Below are 15760 nucleotides of genomic sequence, written 5' to 3' on the forward strand. Positions count from 1 at the left end.
AGAGAATAAGGAAGTTGGAAAAGAATGGAATGCATACTTTTAAAATTTTCCCCATACAATTGTGGAGAACTAGTAAAGTTTGGAGGTATCTTCTTCACAGCCAGACTTTCTCAAAATTCTTACTGCATGACATCCTTTTAGGGATGGGGAGGGGATGATATTTTCTTAGACTGTCCATATATAGATTCCATAAACTCTTATCTTTTAAAAATAAGTTTTTGCCAATTCAATGTACTTCCTATTGTCTTTTGCCTAATCAAACTAATTAGTGATTGTCAGCAAACATATTAAGACAACAGAAAGCAAGTTATTATAAAGTGATTGTTAACTTCATGCTAGCATGAGAGAATTAACCATTTTTAACTTTCTTCTTGCATGGAAGAATTAAATGAAAACAACCATCATCTACATTTAGTGACATCTTCTAAGTGACTTGAACAGACCACCAAAATGCAAAATGAAGATGGCTGGCTGGTTCTGAGCACTGGAAGATAACACAGTGAGAAAGGAGGAGATGAACCGGTAGGATGCTGTAAAGAAGGAAGACTAGTTTCAGGACAAAAGAAATGCAACAGAAAAGCTCAGCAAAGTTAAAATGCATCTGGGTAGATTAGTTGGCAACCCATATCTTCCTCATGCTGTGAAATTCTGCTAAGCATTGCTAAGTACCAACTACTCAGAATTTTACTTTAGAAGCCTAAGCATGTAGGATGTAAAATACCAGTGGAAGATAGTTTAAACAAACACAAAGGTAACAACTGGTCCGGCCATGTAGGTCAAATAAAGATATATTTTTTTTTTTAAAAAAAAGAAAGAAATAAGAAAACAAATCTCTATCTTCTGGATTGCGGTAGGGTGTCATTTCATCTTTGGTATAAAATAGGCCATCCATAGGCTGCATTTGATCACAACTAGGAAAGACTACAGAAATTGTCAACAATTTCTTCTAGCTATTGCTTTTTTTGCACTTTTTTGACCATAAGCTCCTATCTACTTAAGTTTCCCCCCCCCAATGCTTTTAAGCTAGGTGTTTGCAATGTGACAAGCGAAGCAGACTAAAAACTTTTTAAAGCTCATAAAAAAGACTGCAGATAAAAAGCACTAATGCCTTTGCCAGCGATCACGCTTTGTAAATTAAAAAAATCTCAATTCTGCAAGAAAAAAACTTGCATTCCTTAAAATGCAAGTTGATTCCCCTCCATAGTTCAATAATTTTATTGTAAAACACTTTAGCTTTCTAGATTCTTCTCTGTCAACATTAAGAAAGTTCATAAAAGTCTCCGCATGTTTTTCAATTCTTGTAATTGCCATTGTTCTTTTATCAACTTTTCTTCAAAAGAAGAAAAAAATCATTTCCTGCTAAACTGTACAGTTTTATATATTTTGTTCATTCTAAAAATTCAGTCTGTTGAACTTCAGCACCAGTTGATGCTGGTGGAAGTTTGAATCCATTCTTCTTTCTTCTACCAAGACGTTGACAGCTTGCCTTGAGAGCCTTTGACGTCCTTAAAATTAAGGCAATTAAGATTCAAGATAAACCTTACCTAAACATTTCTAAAAACAAAAACAAACCCAAAACAAAAGACACACTGGATTTCATGGAGAAAGGGGGAAAGAGTCACTGGATTCTTGAGGAAGACCATTAGTTTTCATCTCAGCTTGCTCCATCTTGACATCATCCATTCTTTATTTTTGAGTGTGTGTTTTTGAAAAACAAAAACAAATCTATCTACACTTCCGAGTAAATTCTGAATTTCAAATGTTCATCCAGATGAAAGATCAACCCAGTGTTTTATCATGGGCTTTTTCTTTAATAAAAAAATAGCAAAAATAAAACTATCATACTACATGACTGAACAATTTGCACAGCACATAGAAACACTGTTTTGTTTTTGTTGGGTAAGATAGAAAATGAAAAGAAAATTCTGTTGACGCCTGTGCAAACTGGATACCAACTTCTTGTTCAATGAAGTTTCTCCATTCAAGGCAAACTTTTCAGACCAACATTTTTCAGTCCTGTTTATTGTCTGTAAAAACAATTGAATGAAAGTAATCATTAAATTAAAATAACTTTGAATAAGCCTCTTGCCCCCCCTTTAAAAAATCCACATTACTTCAAGATATATCCAAGTTAAATTTACTTAGTCTATAGAGAATACAGAACATGTAAAATGCTTTAAATATATTAATAAAAGTATTTATATACCATCCTCTTACAAAGCATCAGGCTGTGTATAGCAACATAAATTTTTTTAGAAACAACACAAACCAATCATTAAAATGACTGGCTACTAAAAGAAACATTATAAGCAGCTGTATGTACTTTAAGCTGTATGTTTTGTGCCCATTGGCACAAAAAAGTCTTCAAGAGACACCTGAAAGTCAAAAGCAAGGATGCCTGACAAATCTCTGCTGGAAGAGTGTTCCATAGCATGGGACTGGTGATGCTAAATGCCTGACTTCTGGCTGAGGCCACTCAGGCCTAAAATAAAACTAAGTTTTATAGATTATAAGCACATCTGTGAGATTTCAGGGGTCCCCTAAAAGGCCCTGGGACCTAGAATTTGCTTGGTCAGTTACTCAGTTGGTCCATTCAACTTCTCTTAATCCTCCCCAAAATAACATACTGCCACCAGCTACTGGACTGCCTTATGCCTAGTCAGACCATTTTAGCTCACAAATGGGAGCTGGGAGGAGCCCCTGGCAGTGGAGATGATACTTAAAACTATTATGGCAGCTATCATTTTCTTAAGTATGTTTTTTGAAAGTATATATACTTTCAAAACCATGATTTCAAAATGGTATAGTTTGATAGGGATGGGATCATTGTATACTGCTTCTTTTAAGGCATTCTGTCAAGCTGACAGGCAGTATTGATTCAAGTTTGTTGTTTGTCCACTATCCATTGCTTTTACTGGTCCAGTTTTTGCTCCCTCAAAAATATAAATATTAATATCTATATTTTGAAAGAATACTGATATTTTGAAAGGAATTATAAATATTTTGAAAGGAGAACAGCTTCACATCCTCCTCTGCTCTTATAGACTTGGCTTGCTTCCTCCATGCTTGGAGCTTGGATTATTCAAGTGGATGGGGGGTGGCAGAGAGAGAGCTGTGCTGCTGTGCTGTGCTTTGTGTAAAACGAATAAAAGAATAATATATTCGAGGGAATATTTGAGGGGGGGAAATCCGGTGTCAGAGGAAAGCGGCTGAAGGATTGCTCCATGAGATGAAGAATATGCGGATCATAGAAAAATCTGGTGCTAAATCTGAATTCAGCTCAATTTTTGCCCATCCCTAAGTCTGAAGTGTTTACTTTAAAAGAAGAAAGTTTCCCTATATACTGTTTTGCATATCTCTAAAATTGTGTGATGTGATTGCTTGTTGCTTCTTCTTCTTCTTCTTGCTATTAATAATAACTTGCTAATATAAGAATCTTAGCCTTTTCCTTTTAGGCAAAATAAACTGGAAACTGTTGCTACCTCCACTGGATCAGCAGGGGGGTATCGGAGGGGAAATCCTTTGGCACTGGTGGTTGTGCTCACCTCTCCCCACTACCACAGAAATGCTGCCACCTTTTTTGGGAGAGTATCAGGGCTGCTAAAGATACCCCTTCTCTTTGACTAAAGTAGTCACCTCATCTGATAGCTCCTCTGGGATAATCTCAAATTCTACATCTAACAAGCTGACCTCCCCTTCTGTTCCAGAGGACCTGCAGGTGGCAAAGCACTACTTGCTTCCACCTGCTTAGTGGTAGTAGGTGGGAGGGAGGCTTCCTTGAAAGGGGATGGGGGGAGCCCACTCCTGCTGTGTATCATCACTGCTTCTGCCTGCTACAGTGACTCTGTGTTTGAGTTAGGAGCAAGGGGAGAACACACAGTGGCCACTGCTGCTTACAGTGCCTCTGTCACTGCTGCCAGTGCCACTTCCTCTGCTCCTGGGGGCATCACATGGTAGCTCATGATCAGAAAAAGTAATGGATTGTTAACAATAAGGGTGGGACTAAATTATTGTTGTTGCTGCTGCTGCTGCTGCTTTCCATAGTGAGTGCTTGTGCACAATTCTACCACAATACATTACAGCATTAATAAACAGTAATGTGTAACAGCCACAAAGAGACTAAGAAAGAGAGTACTGAAAAACGCAACAGCAAAAAATCAACCAGACTTAAACCTATTCTAAGGGGGAATCACAGTCGCTCTAAAAGAACAAGCAAACAACACAGTAGAAAAGGAAGCAGCAAATCAAAAGGAATACATTATTTGGGATTCATTCTAATCCACTGCACACCCCTACTTTCAACCTGTTGAAATTTCAGCCCTGATACAATGAATATTTTTAAAGTCTCAATCTATGTCAAGTCCAGAATCCCTCAAGACTGCCTATCCTAGCCTGAAGGGAAGGACTGGTATGCCAGGGTATTTACCAGGTTAGAGGATTTCCTGAGATAACAGGAGCTGGAGCAGTAATTCTTAAGCTGTGTCCTGGGGAACATTATTGTGCTATGACAAAATAGTTAGTGTGCCATGAAAGGTATATCAATTAAAAAATTAAAGACTCCTGTGAGCCCAAAATTATCAGTAATCATTGGATCATTTCCTGTGCAAAGATGGAATAGAACTATCTGCCTCAGATGAGGCTTCCCATCACAGCTCTGCACAAGTCACAGCTTTGGTTTTACCTCTTTCCATTTAGAGGGCATGTCTAGACCAGTTTCATATAGAAATACAGGGGGTGAGCACTACTGGTTTTTACTCTTATAGACTTCAGATGTAGGCTTTTCCTGGGTGTAAAAGTGAAGCGTGTTCAAACTTTAATTCAGGGAGAAAACAGTAGTTGGAGAACCCCATTGAACTTTGATCTGGGGGATACAGATTCATGCTTCACCTCTGTCAAATATTCATTATGGTGTGATAATAGAATATTGCTATATCCAGGTCTCAATTCCCTGTTTTTAAAATGAAAATAACAATTCCCCTGTCTGATACAAACACAGTAAATAGTAATAAGACTGGTTATAATGATTTTAGCCTATTGAATTATATTGGTGTCAGTCCCAAATATTTTCTCTGAATTATAATGGAATCACTAGTGTACATTCAAGAGAAACTTGATCCTGATTGACATTCAATGAATACCATCAACTTACTTTGACTGTTGGTAGGAATACGCAGATGCATGTTCACTGGATGTTTCCACTGCCATCTGTTGCTGTTGACCACTGGCTTCCTGTGATGATGGTGCTACTGTCTGTGGAGAGGTATCAGCAACAACACCCTAAAGAAACAAACAGGAACACAAAAGGTCTTACTGCTTTAAAAAGTACCTTACAGGAGAAAACAGGCAGTATAATGTTACCAAACTCATTATTTCTTTGCAGGTGCACCACTGCTTTATTTTGTTGAGGGTCAGGTATATTAGAAGCCACATTCTGATATAGCATAAAGGCTACATGTTCAAAAGAGAGGTATGCCATGATTACAACTTTGCATTGAAGACCTGCAGAAGGCTCTTCCCTTATAATGCAGTGTTGAAATCCACATATTGCAGACTACAATACTTTCTCACACATGCATGGCTGGCCTGATCTGGATCACACTCAGAGTGATTTAAATATTGACCCAATGGAATTGTTCCTTTCTTCAGATCAGAACAAGACCCACCAAACAGGCACATTGGGATTGTGACACACCAAGTGCAGCATCTCTATCACACTGTGTTCAATGATGTAAGGGCATTTTGGATCATTTTTAAAAAAGTAATTTATGTATAGGAAATGGAAAGCTAAAACATTTTATTTGCTGTGGCTATAAAATTGTGCACATTGTATTTTAGAATTTGAAGAAAAATATTTTTGTAAGAAGTTTTGCTATTTTAAAAACCAATACAGACACACACAAGTTCTCAAAAGCATTTTGTTTTAATTTTTGTTACATTATTTGTGCTCCAGTAATGGCAGACAGACATGCTACTGATTAAAAACAACTTTGTAGTTGCACTTCCATGTGCTACTAGCAATAGTTGTAAAACTCTCAAATTTGTTCATTAGAATTCTGTGTAACAAAGGAGATATTCCCCCCTGCTTATAAAGTAGCCAATTACTTTTAAAGAAGCACTTAAGAATCCCAAATCAGTGTGATTTTTTAAAAAAAGATTTATGAAGAGTGCTTAAAAGGGGTGTAATGATTAAAGTTGCCAGCAAAACATGATAGTGAAAACACATTGTACAATTTAAAAGCTGGATGAAACAGTAGTGATATATCCAAATGTGTGGGAGGATCACTGAGGCGAACCAGTATTTGCAGGCAATACAGTGTAGAGGTATCTTATGCGGAGCACCAATATTTATAGCAGAGGTGCACCAACACAGCTTCTTCAAGAAAGCATCCTCAGCTATCAAAGGAGTGGCAGCCGAATCTACTCTAAAAGACACATAGTTAAAGACACAATTATTGAGTCCATGTCTACCACATATAACTGGGTGATAAGCAGGCTATGATGAAACTGTGAGGAACCAAAAATAAATATATGAATTTAAGAATGAGCAACACCTTTGTTTTCCCCTCAAGGGTCCCTCTTTTTTCCTTTTTTTTTTTTTTGCTTCTTTGTCCAGAAGGCCTTACAAAGATGAACAGCAGCAGAAGAGACTGTAGTTCTCCGGGTAGCTTGTGGTCTACAGTGCTGAACATACACTTACTCATTAGGCTGTCATCAGCAGGACTCAACCCCAAGCAGGGAGGGAGGAAATCCTTCATCGAGGATGAAAAAGCACTCAGTCAGTGCAGCATCCCCCAGGTCTGCATATACAAGAGGAAGGTGTCCTTTGCTCAGTCATGATTTCTGGTGGCTCTTGATCATCACTTTTGCCAAAAGTCTTCTCCTAAGGATAGCATCAAAGCCTCTTGTTTTTTGCACTTCTCTTGACCCTATTTGTGTTTGCAGTCTGATGACTGGCTTTTGTTACCTTGCTGTTCCCACCCCTCCCTCAATGTCATGAAGGCTGAATGACCTAATGGAACAATCCTTTTCATTCATAGACGAAAACCAAAACCAAACCTGCATATTTCTCTAAAGGGAGATAAAAAATAAGCAGGTGATCCCATCTTTAAAAACAGTTAAGGATGCTTCCCCAAAGAGATTAAAACAAGGTAAAAACACAGACAAAGTAGACTTACTTCAAGAGGGACAGCTGTTGGAGGCACAGGAGTGTACTGGGGAATGTAGGTCCCTTGCATAGGTGCAGCAGCCGTCATATACTAGAATAAGGCAAAAGCAAATTTATTTTTGTAACATTTGCTATAAGGTACCCAATTCATTTGAGCAAGCAATATCACATAACCTTGGGGCTTCCAATCCACTAAACAGTACCAATATGTTAGTTGAAGTGGCAGTGACTTATTAAGTGGTAGTTTAATAAGCGTCTCACATAATAAGTTTTCCAAGATAAAAAAATGCTTATGCATTTATTTGTTAAGTAAATCCAACATAGCTAATTGATAAACATTTTACACAATTGAGCCTCCAAGTGATACAGTTGTCCTGTGACAAACAAAGCCATGTGAAATTGATGTATGTAATCAATACTGTGCACAGTCCAATTCAAAACTTGTAAGTCCCAAGTCTCTTGTAAGTGGAGAAGTTAAGCACATGCTCCTATCTCTCTCTGAAACTCACTGGCACATTGTAAGTGCTTTATATTGCTTGGATAAAACCCAATGATAATTGCATAAGCAGATGAAGTATTCATAGTTTATGGCTTTTTAGAATCTTTACACTTAGGGCCAGTCTGTATGTGATGCTAAATAAACCACTTGTTGCTGCATCTTTGTCTTTTAAAAAACAATGTCTAGCACGTATGGGGGCAATTTTATTGGTACTACAGTGTGTAGGAGTGAGATATGATCCTTTTCTTTCCCCCCTCAATCACAGTGACCCTCCGGTGGTTGCTGTTAGGTCCAGGAGGGAAGTCCCCATGGTCTAACAGCCATGGTCGGTAATTTTTGACCGTGGTAGTGAGGGAAGAGAGTTAATCCACAGTACTGTGTGCCACAAAAAGTCATCCTCCTTGCCTGTGGTACATTGTTTTTAAAAAGATGCAGCAGCGAGTGATGCATTTAGCGTCATCTCTAGCTTGGCCCTCAGATAGCAAAGCAATCACATTTGCAAAATTGATAGGCACGGCATAACATATTTTTAGTCTTTGAGCCTGAAGGATCTTTTCTTCCATAATAGTAGTACTTGTTTTATTAAAGCACTATTTCTTACTGCACTGTACAGTTGAAGTGCAGGAGGAGAAGTTGGGACTGAGTGTGGATTTCAGAAGTTCCTTGTAATATATATACCAAATGATGGCAAAGGAGGAACCAATTGGCACAGGCAGAATGATAGATTCTTTTCCCCCTGCTGTAGCTCTGTTGTTCCCTGGACACAACAGAATAAGGAGGCTGGCAAGCTATTAATTTTTATTGGATCAAAGGGTCGCATCAGATGCAAGAAGAGATCTGGCAACACAGAATGCTGCTAAAGTGATAACAAACAGATCCACTACCCAGTTTGCTTGGCATTTTCCTATTTCTGAAAATTTAGCCCCATTTACTTTAAAATGAATGCGAGAGGGACATCCGTAAGCTGATGGATGAGATAAAAGGCAAAGGGAGAGTGATTTTTGCTCTGCAGAAAGATCTTGGTGTCCAGGCAGGCCATACACAAAAGTTGCTGCTCCAAAAAGAAGCACTGGATGAGCAACTTGTTCAAATCAAAGAGGCAGAACGGTTCTATGGCAGCCCCAAGAAAGAACTTCCTCCTGGTGCAGGAGATGTGACTGAACTTGTGGGAACCCCGGTCTTCCGGGTGGCCCCTCCCTTCATCATAACCTACCTTGTTTATTCCTGGGAGACTGAAGAATTTGAATGTCTGAAAAGGAAGAACCCAGCTGACTGTGGAAATGATGAGTAATTTGATTGATAACAAAGAAAACAGTTGCCAGAGTTATTCTTGTTCTTGCCTTCTGGACATGTATATACAAGTATTTAAAGTAACACTTGCTCAATAATTTGCTTTTAATAATGTTATTTGTTATCTAATTTTGAGAATTGTTATTTAATTTTGAGAATTGTATTATTTTATTGAAGTATTATGTTCTATTGATGTATTGTTATGTTCATTTTCTTTTGTAAGCCGCCTTGAGGGCCTTTTGGCCATAAGGCGGGGTATAAATTTAATAAATAAATAAATAAATTCTATTTGATACTTGTACATGATAAAAATGCAGGAGACCACCGGAGTAACATAATGAAGCTCGCACGATTCCTCCTTAGTAAGGAGATCCCCCATATTCCCAAACACATTTACTTTGGAGTAAGTCTCACTGAAGTGACATTCATGAAATTGATCACAGCCTTCATCCATTCTACCTTATAGCTATTTAAAATGAGAACAATTAAGTATCTAGAGACCTGGGAAAAAATAGCAGGAAAAGCAAAAGAAAGAAAAGGAACAGATGTCTCAGAGCTTCCCCTTTTATAGCCAAGACTGCTAACTTGATTTTCTTCTACGCATGAATTGTTTTTAATTTCCAGGAAGTCTTCTTAGCTATCAACATTAGAAATCCTCCTGAAAAGCTCTTGCCCTCAAGGGCTATAGAAACATCCTTAATTATGCGTGTTTTTCTGACACTCCTACTGCATTATTCCCTTCCTGCATGCTTATAGAAGAATCTGGCTGAAGGCAACAAATTACTCAAATCCTTCAACGTCCTATCAATATTAAGATGTTACATCTAGACATTGCTTTGTTTTGCCACTCTCTATCTCAAGCTGTATTCACTGACATAAATACTCATCGTTGCTGACATGGCACCTCCAACACCTGTTATCTTCCAAGATGCACAGTATATCCAAATGTTCCCAGAATCTGCTTGATGAATTTTAAAATGATTGAAATACAGACAAGGTTTGCTTGCTGAAATAGGAAGGGGTAAAACATTTTATTTTATTGTTTGCTGTAAAATGTGCCTTAAAATACATATTCTAAATGAGCCTTGGATTGCTTTGCTTTTATATACCAACACAACACGGACAAAGAGAGAAAGAAAACATAAATATACTGATATACTGAAATTCACTTGGATAATAATATCCTGATTTTGATGGAAGTTCTCTCTGCAAAGTAAAGCAAAATACACACACACACACACACACACAAACCCTCTTGTTGCCATGGTGCAGCCTGAGGAGTAAAGAAGGATTGTGATGGTGTAGGAGGTTGCCTCTTCATAGACAGGCCTGGAGAAGTCTTACAATTATTCAGTGTTACTGTCAATTATCACAAGAGTTGAAATGAGAAGCAGAAACTTTCATTTAGCGCACTGTGGGGTAGGCAAACAGTGCAAAATGGTTCACAAAGAAAATACCTGTTCTAGTGCTGCTCTGAAGTTTTATGTAGTGCAGTTTTTCACAGCAACAAGTGCCTTTTTCTAAGGAAGAGCCTTCCATTGTTTTATAGGATTCTTGCACCAGTTTGCAGCAACTGTTGCCCATCTCCTGCTACTCAGCCACCATTTTTTTTTCTTGAAAGGGCTTCTTCGCTGCATAATCCCAGTTCATCATGATCATATCAGGGTGGACAAATGAAACTTCAAATTATCTTCACTCAGAGATGGTGGATGGGGGAAAAGGGAAATATCCCTTCTGCCCCACTGCAACTTGATCAATGCTCCTTATTTTGCTGCATTGTGCAGATGATGTAATTGCCAAACAGTCTGTATTGTGCACCAAGTGTTTTGCTCCAATTCAACTCTTACTGCATGTTCTTAGATACAACTAGTTAAAAATAACAATAATTTATTTATATCCTACTTTTCTACCAAAAGTACACAGATAAGCACATAATCATATAATATAGGGATGGGAAACTGGACCTGGCCAGCAGGTCAGATCCCTAATTCCCCCACCCTTCACAGGCCAATTTTGACAGCACTAGACCTTGTTAATCACCTGATGTGATCATGACTTCAGGTGACTGATACCTGTCAAAGTTTAAAGGGCATCACTGTAAAGGGTTATAGCAAGCTCCTTTGAAGGTGCACTCTAGCACTAATCAGCTGGCTAGTACTGGGAACATGCCTTCAAAAGAGGCTTTTCCCATTTCAAATAGCTTCCTAAAATGAAGTCCATTCAAACTGCTTCTTAAAACTGACTTTTTTTCCGCTGCAGAGAAAAAAGTCAACTTTTAAAAGTTCTTTGAATGCAAACTGCTTAATGAAAATGGAGCAAGCCTCTTTGAAAGAGGACTCCCAGTACAAATCAGTTGCTTGGCACTAGCTGCATGTCTCCAAAGGAGCTTGCTCCATTTCAAACATCTTCCGAAAATAGATATAATACAATCAATAAAAAGTACATCATCTAATTTCTAAAGCAGTAACAATGAACATAATACAACCAACACTTCAAAACAAAAGAAAACCCTAACAGCAGGAAGGATAAAAATATTATACATTAAAACAGAGGAAGCACTAAACTAGGTGATTACCCATTGAAATCCTGTTGCAGTAAAAGTGTATTCAGTTCCTTGCAAAAGTGTCACAAAGAGGGGATCTGATGAATTTCAGTTGGGAAAGCATTATAGAGTTGTGGCACCATCACAGAAAAGGTCCTGTCTCTCATGCTCCTTTGCTAATTCTCCTGAGGTGGCACCCACAAAGCAATGCCTCTGATATAGATCTTAATTCTGAGGCAGACTTATATGGGAATAAGTGGCCCTAAGGTAACCTAAGCCATTTACGGCTTTAAAAAATTGAACCAAAGCAAACAGGAAACCTGTGGAGATGACAAAAGGTTAGATCTAAATGCTCTAATGTGAGAGCACCAGACAAAAATCTGGCTGCTGCATTTTGGCCCAGTTGAAGCTTCTGGGTTTTCTTCAAAGGCAAGCTGACATAGAGTCTGAAACTAACTGAAGCACGGATGACTGGAGCAAAGTCTTCTTTACTCTTGTTGTTGAATGAATGTAATACAGAGTGAATTACCTTCCACTGAAAGTAACACAGAGTGCATACATGCCATCAACATTCTGAAATGCATTCTGGATACAAATGTTGTCCAGCCCCACAGCATTACTTTAGATAAGCATCCACAGTCTGTCCCAAATAGTCAGTCATGTGCGACTCTATCAAGATAAGGAAGAATTTGCTGGTTGCCTCAGGAACGAAGATTTGTTCTCTTCCTGACATTAATCTGCTGGCAAACAGATTCACATTATTTTGCAAAGGGGGGGGGATCATCATTAAAAGGATGTGCAAGTGTGTGTTTTGTGTAGTAATAGTGGTGCTTGTAAAAGGATTCTTCTGTTTAGGGATGGGGGAGAAATTCAATTCCCACAGAAAACTGGGATTAATCTGCAGGATTTAAAAAAGCTTTATGAACACATAATCAATGCTGCAGAAAGAACCTACTTTACATGTAGACACAATCTCCACAACTATTCACCTCATGCAGACCACTAGTGACAGAAAAATTAGTGTTCATAGGCCCTGAGCCATAGGCTGAAGCAATTACACAGAGCTGATTGTTAATTTATGCATGACATTTGCATATCTGCTTGCACTAACACTTGCACATATTGCATATTAACTTGTTCATATGGGCCTCTGGATCGCAATCATATTATTCAGTTTAATCAGTCCTACTTGTAGGGGGGAATCATATTGGGGGGTTCTAGAGCAGTGGTTCCCAACCTGGGGGCCGGGACCCCCAGGGGGGCCATGAAGTAATCCAGAGGGGGCCGTGAACAGTAAAGAAATGAATTATTTATTAATTTTTTAAAAAAGTCTTCACTCCTTCTACACTGTCTGCTTTCCACTGCCGCTGCAGATGACACCTCCTCCTTGCTTCAAACGAGAGGGGAGGCCTTTTGCTGAAGCACCAGAGCGTCTTTCAAGCGCACTAAGGGCAGGCATCTGCCTATAAAATACATGGCAGATGCCAAAGGAGGCTGAGCGTGGAGCTACCAGGAAGAAGAGGGGATTACTATAACTGATTCCCGTCTCCTTGCACTGCCGCTACTGGCAACGGCCTTACTTAGAATGAGAGGAGAGGGCTTTTCGTGAAGCAAAAAGAAGCAAGCCTGCAAAGACAGGCTGCTTTCCCCCTTCCTTCCTGGCAGCCAGCCTGCCTCCCTGGGGGGAGGGGGTCACAAAAAAATTTCAGCTTATAAAGGGGGTTGAGCACCATTTTGCCCATGCATCCAGCATTAGCAATTTTTGCAGCTGACTGCATCGGCACCTTATACTGCTCTCCTCCAAAAGAAAAATTCAATGCTAGGAATTTTAATGCAAAGAAATATTTAATGAAATCAGTGCTGGAGGAAAGCAAGCAACTTCTATGGGAAAAGAATTAATCAAGTCTTGTCTCCACATTGAAATTTCAGTGCACTGATTATAAATAAATTGAGACAGGACTGTAAGAGGCACACAGCTACAAGAAGAATGCTTCTGGTAAATGCTCGATAAAGAAATAAGTCAACATCTGGAGCAAAGTGGGGAAGGGGGGATTGCAGGAAAGGAGACACAAGATATAACAATAAAAACATCTGTCTCAGGTTTTATATATTTTATATTTCTGAATGTGCTTTATGTCACAGAACTCTCCCCAAAGTCTTTAAAAGACCAATCCTATGCGTGCTAACTCAGTGTGCTATTGGGTTCAAAGAACATTACTTCCAGGTAAGTGTGCATCAGGTTGCAATCTCTAAAGGGCAAACTATATGCTTGTCATGCAGATATGATGCCTTATGTCTGAAAATGTTTGCTCACAAAGGGTGGATTTTTGTGTGTGCGAGTTCTTATTACTATTTCTAACAGATTGGGTATGGCGCCTTTCCATTTTCTAAGAGAAAAGCTAAAGCCTATTACTTGTTCTGATTAAGATCCCTGTGGGAAGAAAAGTGATGTGCACATTACGAGGGCATACGTAAAGGAAATACATAGTAAGTCCAATCAATCAGATGAGAGGCTGACAAAAGGAAAATGCCAAACTCTCATCCTGTGAACAATACCAATGAAAAATGTTGGAAGAGGATGAAGAAAAAAAACCTTTTTTGAAAGGTGCCTTGTGGGCATCAGCTAAAATTACTGTACATTGGTATGATGATCAATGACCAAGTCTATTATCTGGGGAAAATATAATCAACAAAATGAACACTTTCTAGTGTCAAGTAATTGTAATATTTCTAAGTTAAGTTTAGTGACACCTTTCATCCTGGATATGTATAATAGTGACTTCTGCCAGAAATTCTCTATAATTGAAGATGGGCCTGTGAGACCGTTGTTTTCAAGGCTATGAAGATGAAAACAACACGACACCAAACATGAGAAATGATTTTGTGGGGTCTCTGTTTCTGAACCTGCATAAAGGGTTTTAGTTCACATAGAGGAAGATTCTATAGGCCAGGTTCATCTTACCGGATAACCAAGTTGGGGGGAATTGTACTTCAGACAGTGCAGGCAGACAGATATGCAGGCATTTATAACAGCTGATTTACCTTCTTTACCATCTATGACTATAACTTTTGCCACAATGCAAGATGTTTTAGAGACTGAAAATGGTTTTGAAATTATGAAGTTTAGAGAACTGTCTGAATATATTTCAGTTTAGAAGGCAAAGCCTCAGCTTGTCATACGATGTGAACTGCAAAATTGCCAGTGGAGTAAATGGAGTTGGGGAGATGATCAACTGCCCAGTATTCTTTATATATACTAATACCACAGAAATAAATCATACATAGGAGTACACAGCTAAACATTGTTAGTTAAAATGAGACTTGCTCCAGAAAGATAAACTGGGTAATGATAGATGGGGGAAGAAACTGTCTCTAATCCTGAAGGTAGTATATAGCCATCATATCTAGTAAACATTGTTGCTTTATCCATGAATTTCCCTACTCCCTTTTACTATCTTCATTAGTGGCCATGACTGCACCTTGTGGTTGTGAATTGCACAGATTAATTATGCGTTGTCTGAAGTATTTTCTTTTTAAAATCCTTGCTACATAGCTTCACTGGATGATCATGGATTCTCAAGTTTAGATAGGAAAATGCCCCTTTCTATCTACTTTCTCCACACTGTGCATAATATTATAAACCTCTATCATGTCCTCCCTCTATTAACATTTTCTTTAAACTACAAAGCACATATATACCATCAGGAGCAGGAAAAGACATGGCTTGGCTACAAGCAGGGTCTGCAAAACCCTGTGCCTTTGCAAGCTCAACCCATCAGTTGATTGGTGGCAGCTATGATTTGCAAGTGCCAAAAATCAGCTGATTGGTGACACTTGTAAAGAGCTGTTTGTTTTCCCACATGACTTGATTTTAAGCCACATGGACAAAGGAGAACAAGTCACTTGACATCATTTTGACATCAGGTGATTGACAGGATGGCAGGGGTGCCCACCTGTCAAACTTTCCTCACCCTGCACTAGTACTAATCTTGCAAAACATGTTCATGAGCATTCAAGGATTCTCACCTCTACTCCTGTGGAAAGTAACAAATGCCACAGGAACCACACTTCTCTACATATGCTCAAGCAAAGAGAGTGGCATAAGTAGTACATGATGCTCTATTTTCAAAACCACAGCACAGACTAGTTAGGGGATACACATCCCATAGGGGTCTTGCAGGAACTGCTTGTTTTAGTTTCCAGTATTTTGATTCACTCCTTTGCTTCAGCATGTTAGCCATATGGCACCGTAACCAACAGAAAA

General features: G+C 38.8%; 1 protein-coding gene across 4 annotated transcripts in view; it reads right to left on the reverse strand.

Moving 5' to 3' along the window:
• Window positions 1–1790: 1790 nt before the first annotated feature.
• The window catches only part of RBMS3 (RNA binding motif single stranded interacting protein 3), a 734215-nt gene continuing 720245 nt past the window's right edge, over window positions 1791–15760 (reverse strand). For 3 of the 4 annotated variants that reach the window (XM_061586167.1, XM_061586164.1, XM_061586166.1), the window contains 3 exons: window positions 7176–7256; window positions 5150–5277; window positions 1791–2027 (listed from right to left, as the gene is read on the reverse strand). In XM_061586167.1, the coding sequence (XP_061442151.1) occupies window positions 2021–2027; window positions 5150–5277; window positions 7176–7256 (216 nt within the window). In that variant the 3' untranslated portion in view covers window positions 1791–2020. Of the gene's footprint in view, window positions 2028–5145; window positions 5278–7175; window positions 7257–15760 lie in introns of those variants that run through there. The other variant, XM_061586165.1, reaches the window with a different exon arrangement.

Source organism: Rhineura floridana, chromosome 10 (genome assembly GCF_030035675.1).
Source record: "Rhineura floridana isolate rRhiFlo1 chromosome 10, rRhiFlo1.hap2, whole genome shotgun sequence".
NCBI classification, from domain to species: Eukaryota; Metazoa; Chordata; class Lepidosauria; order Squamata; family Rhineuridae; genus Rhineura; species Rhineura floridana.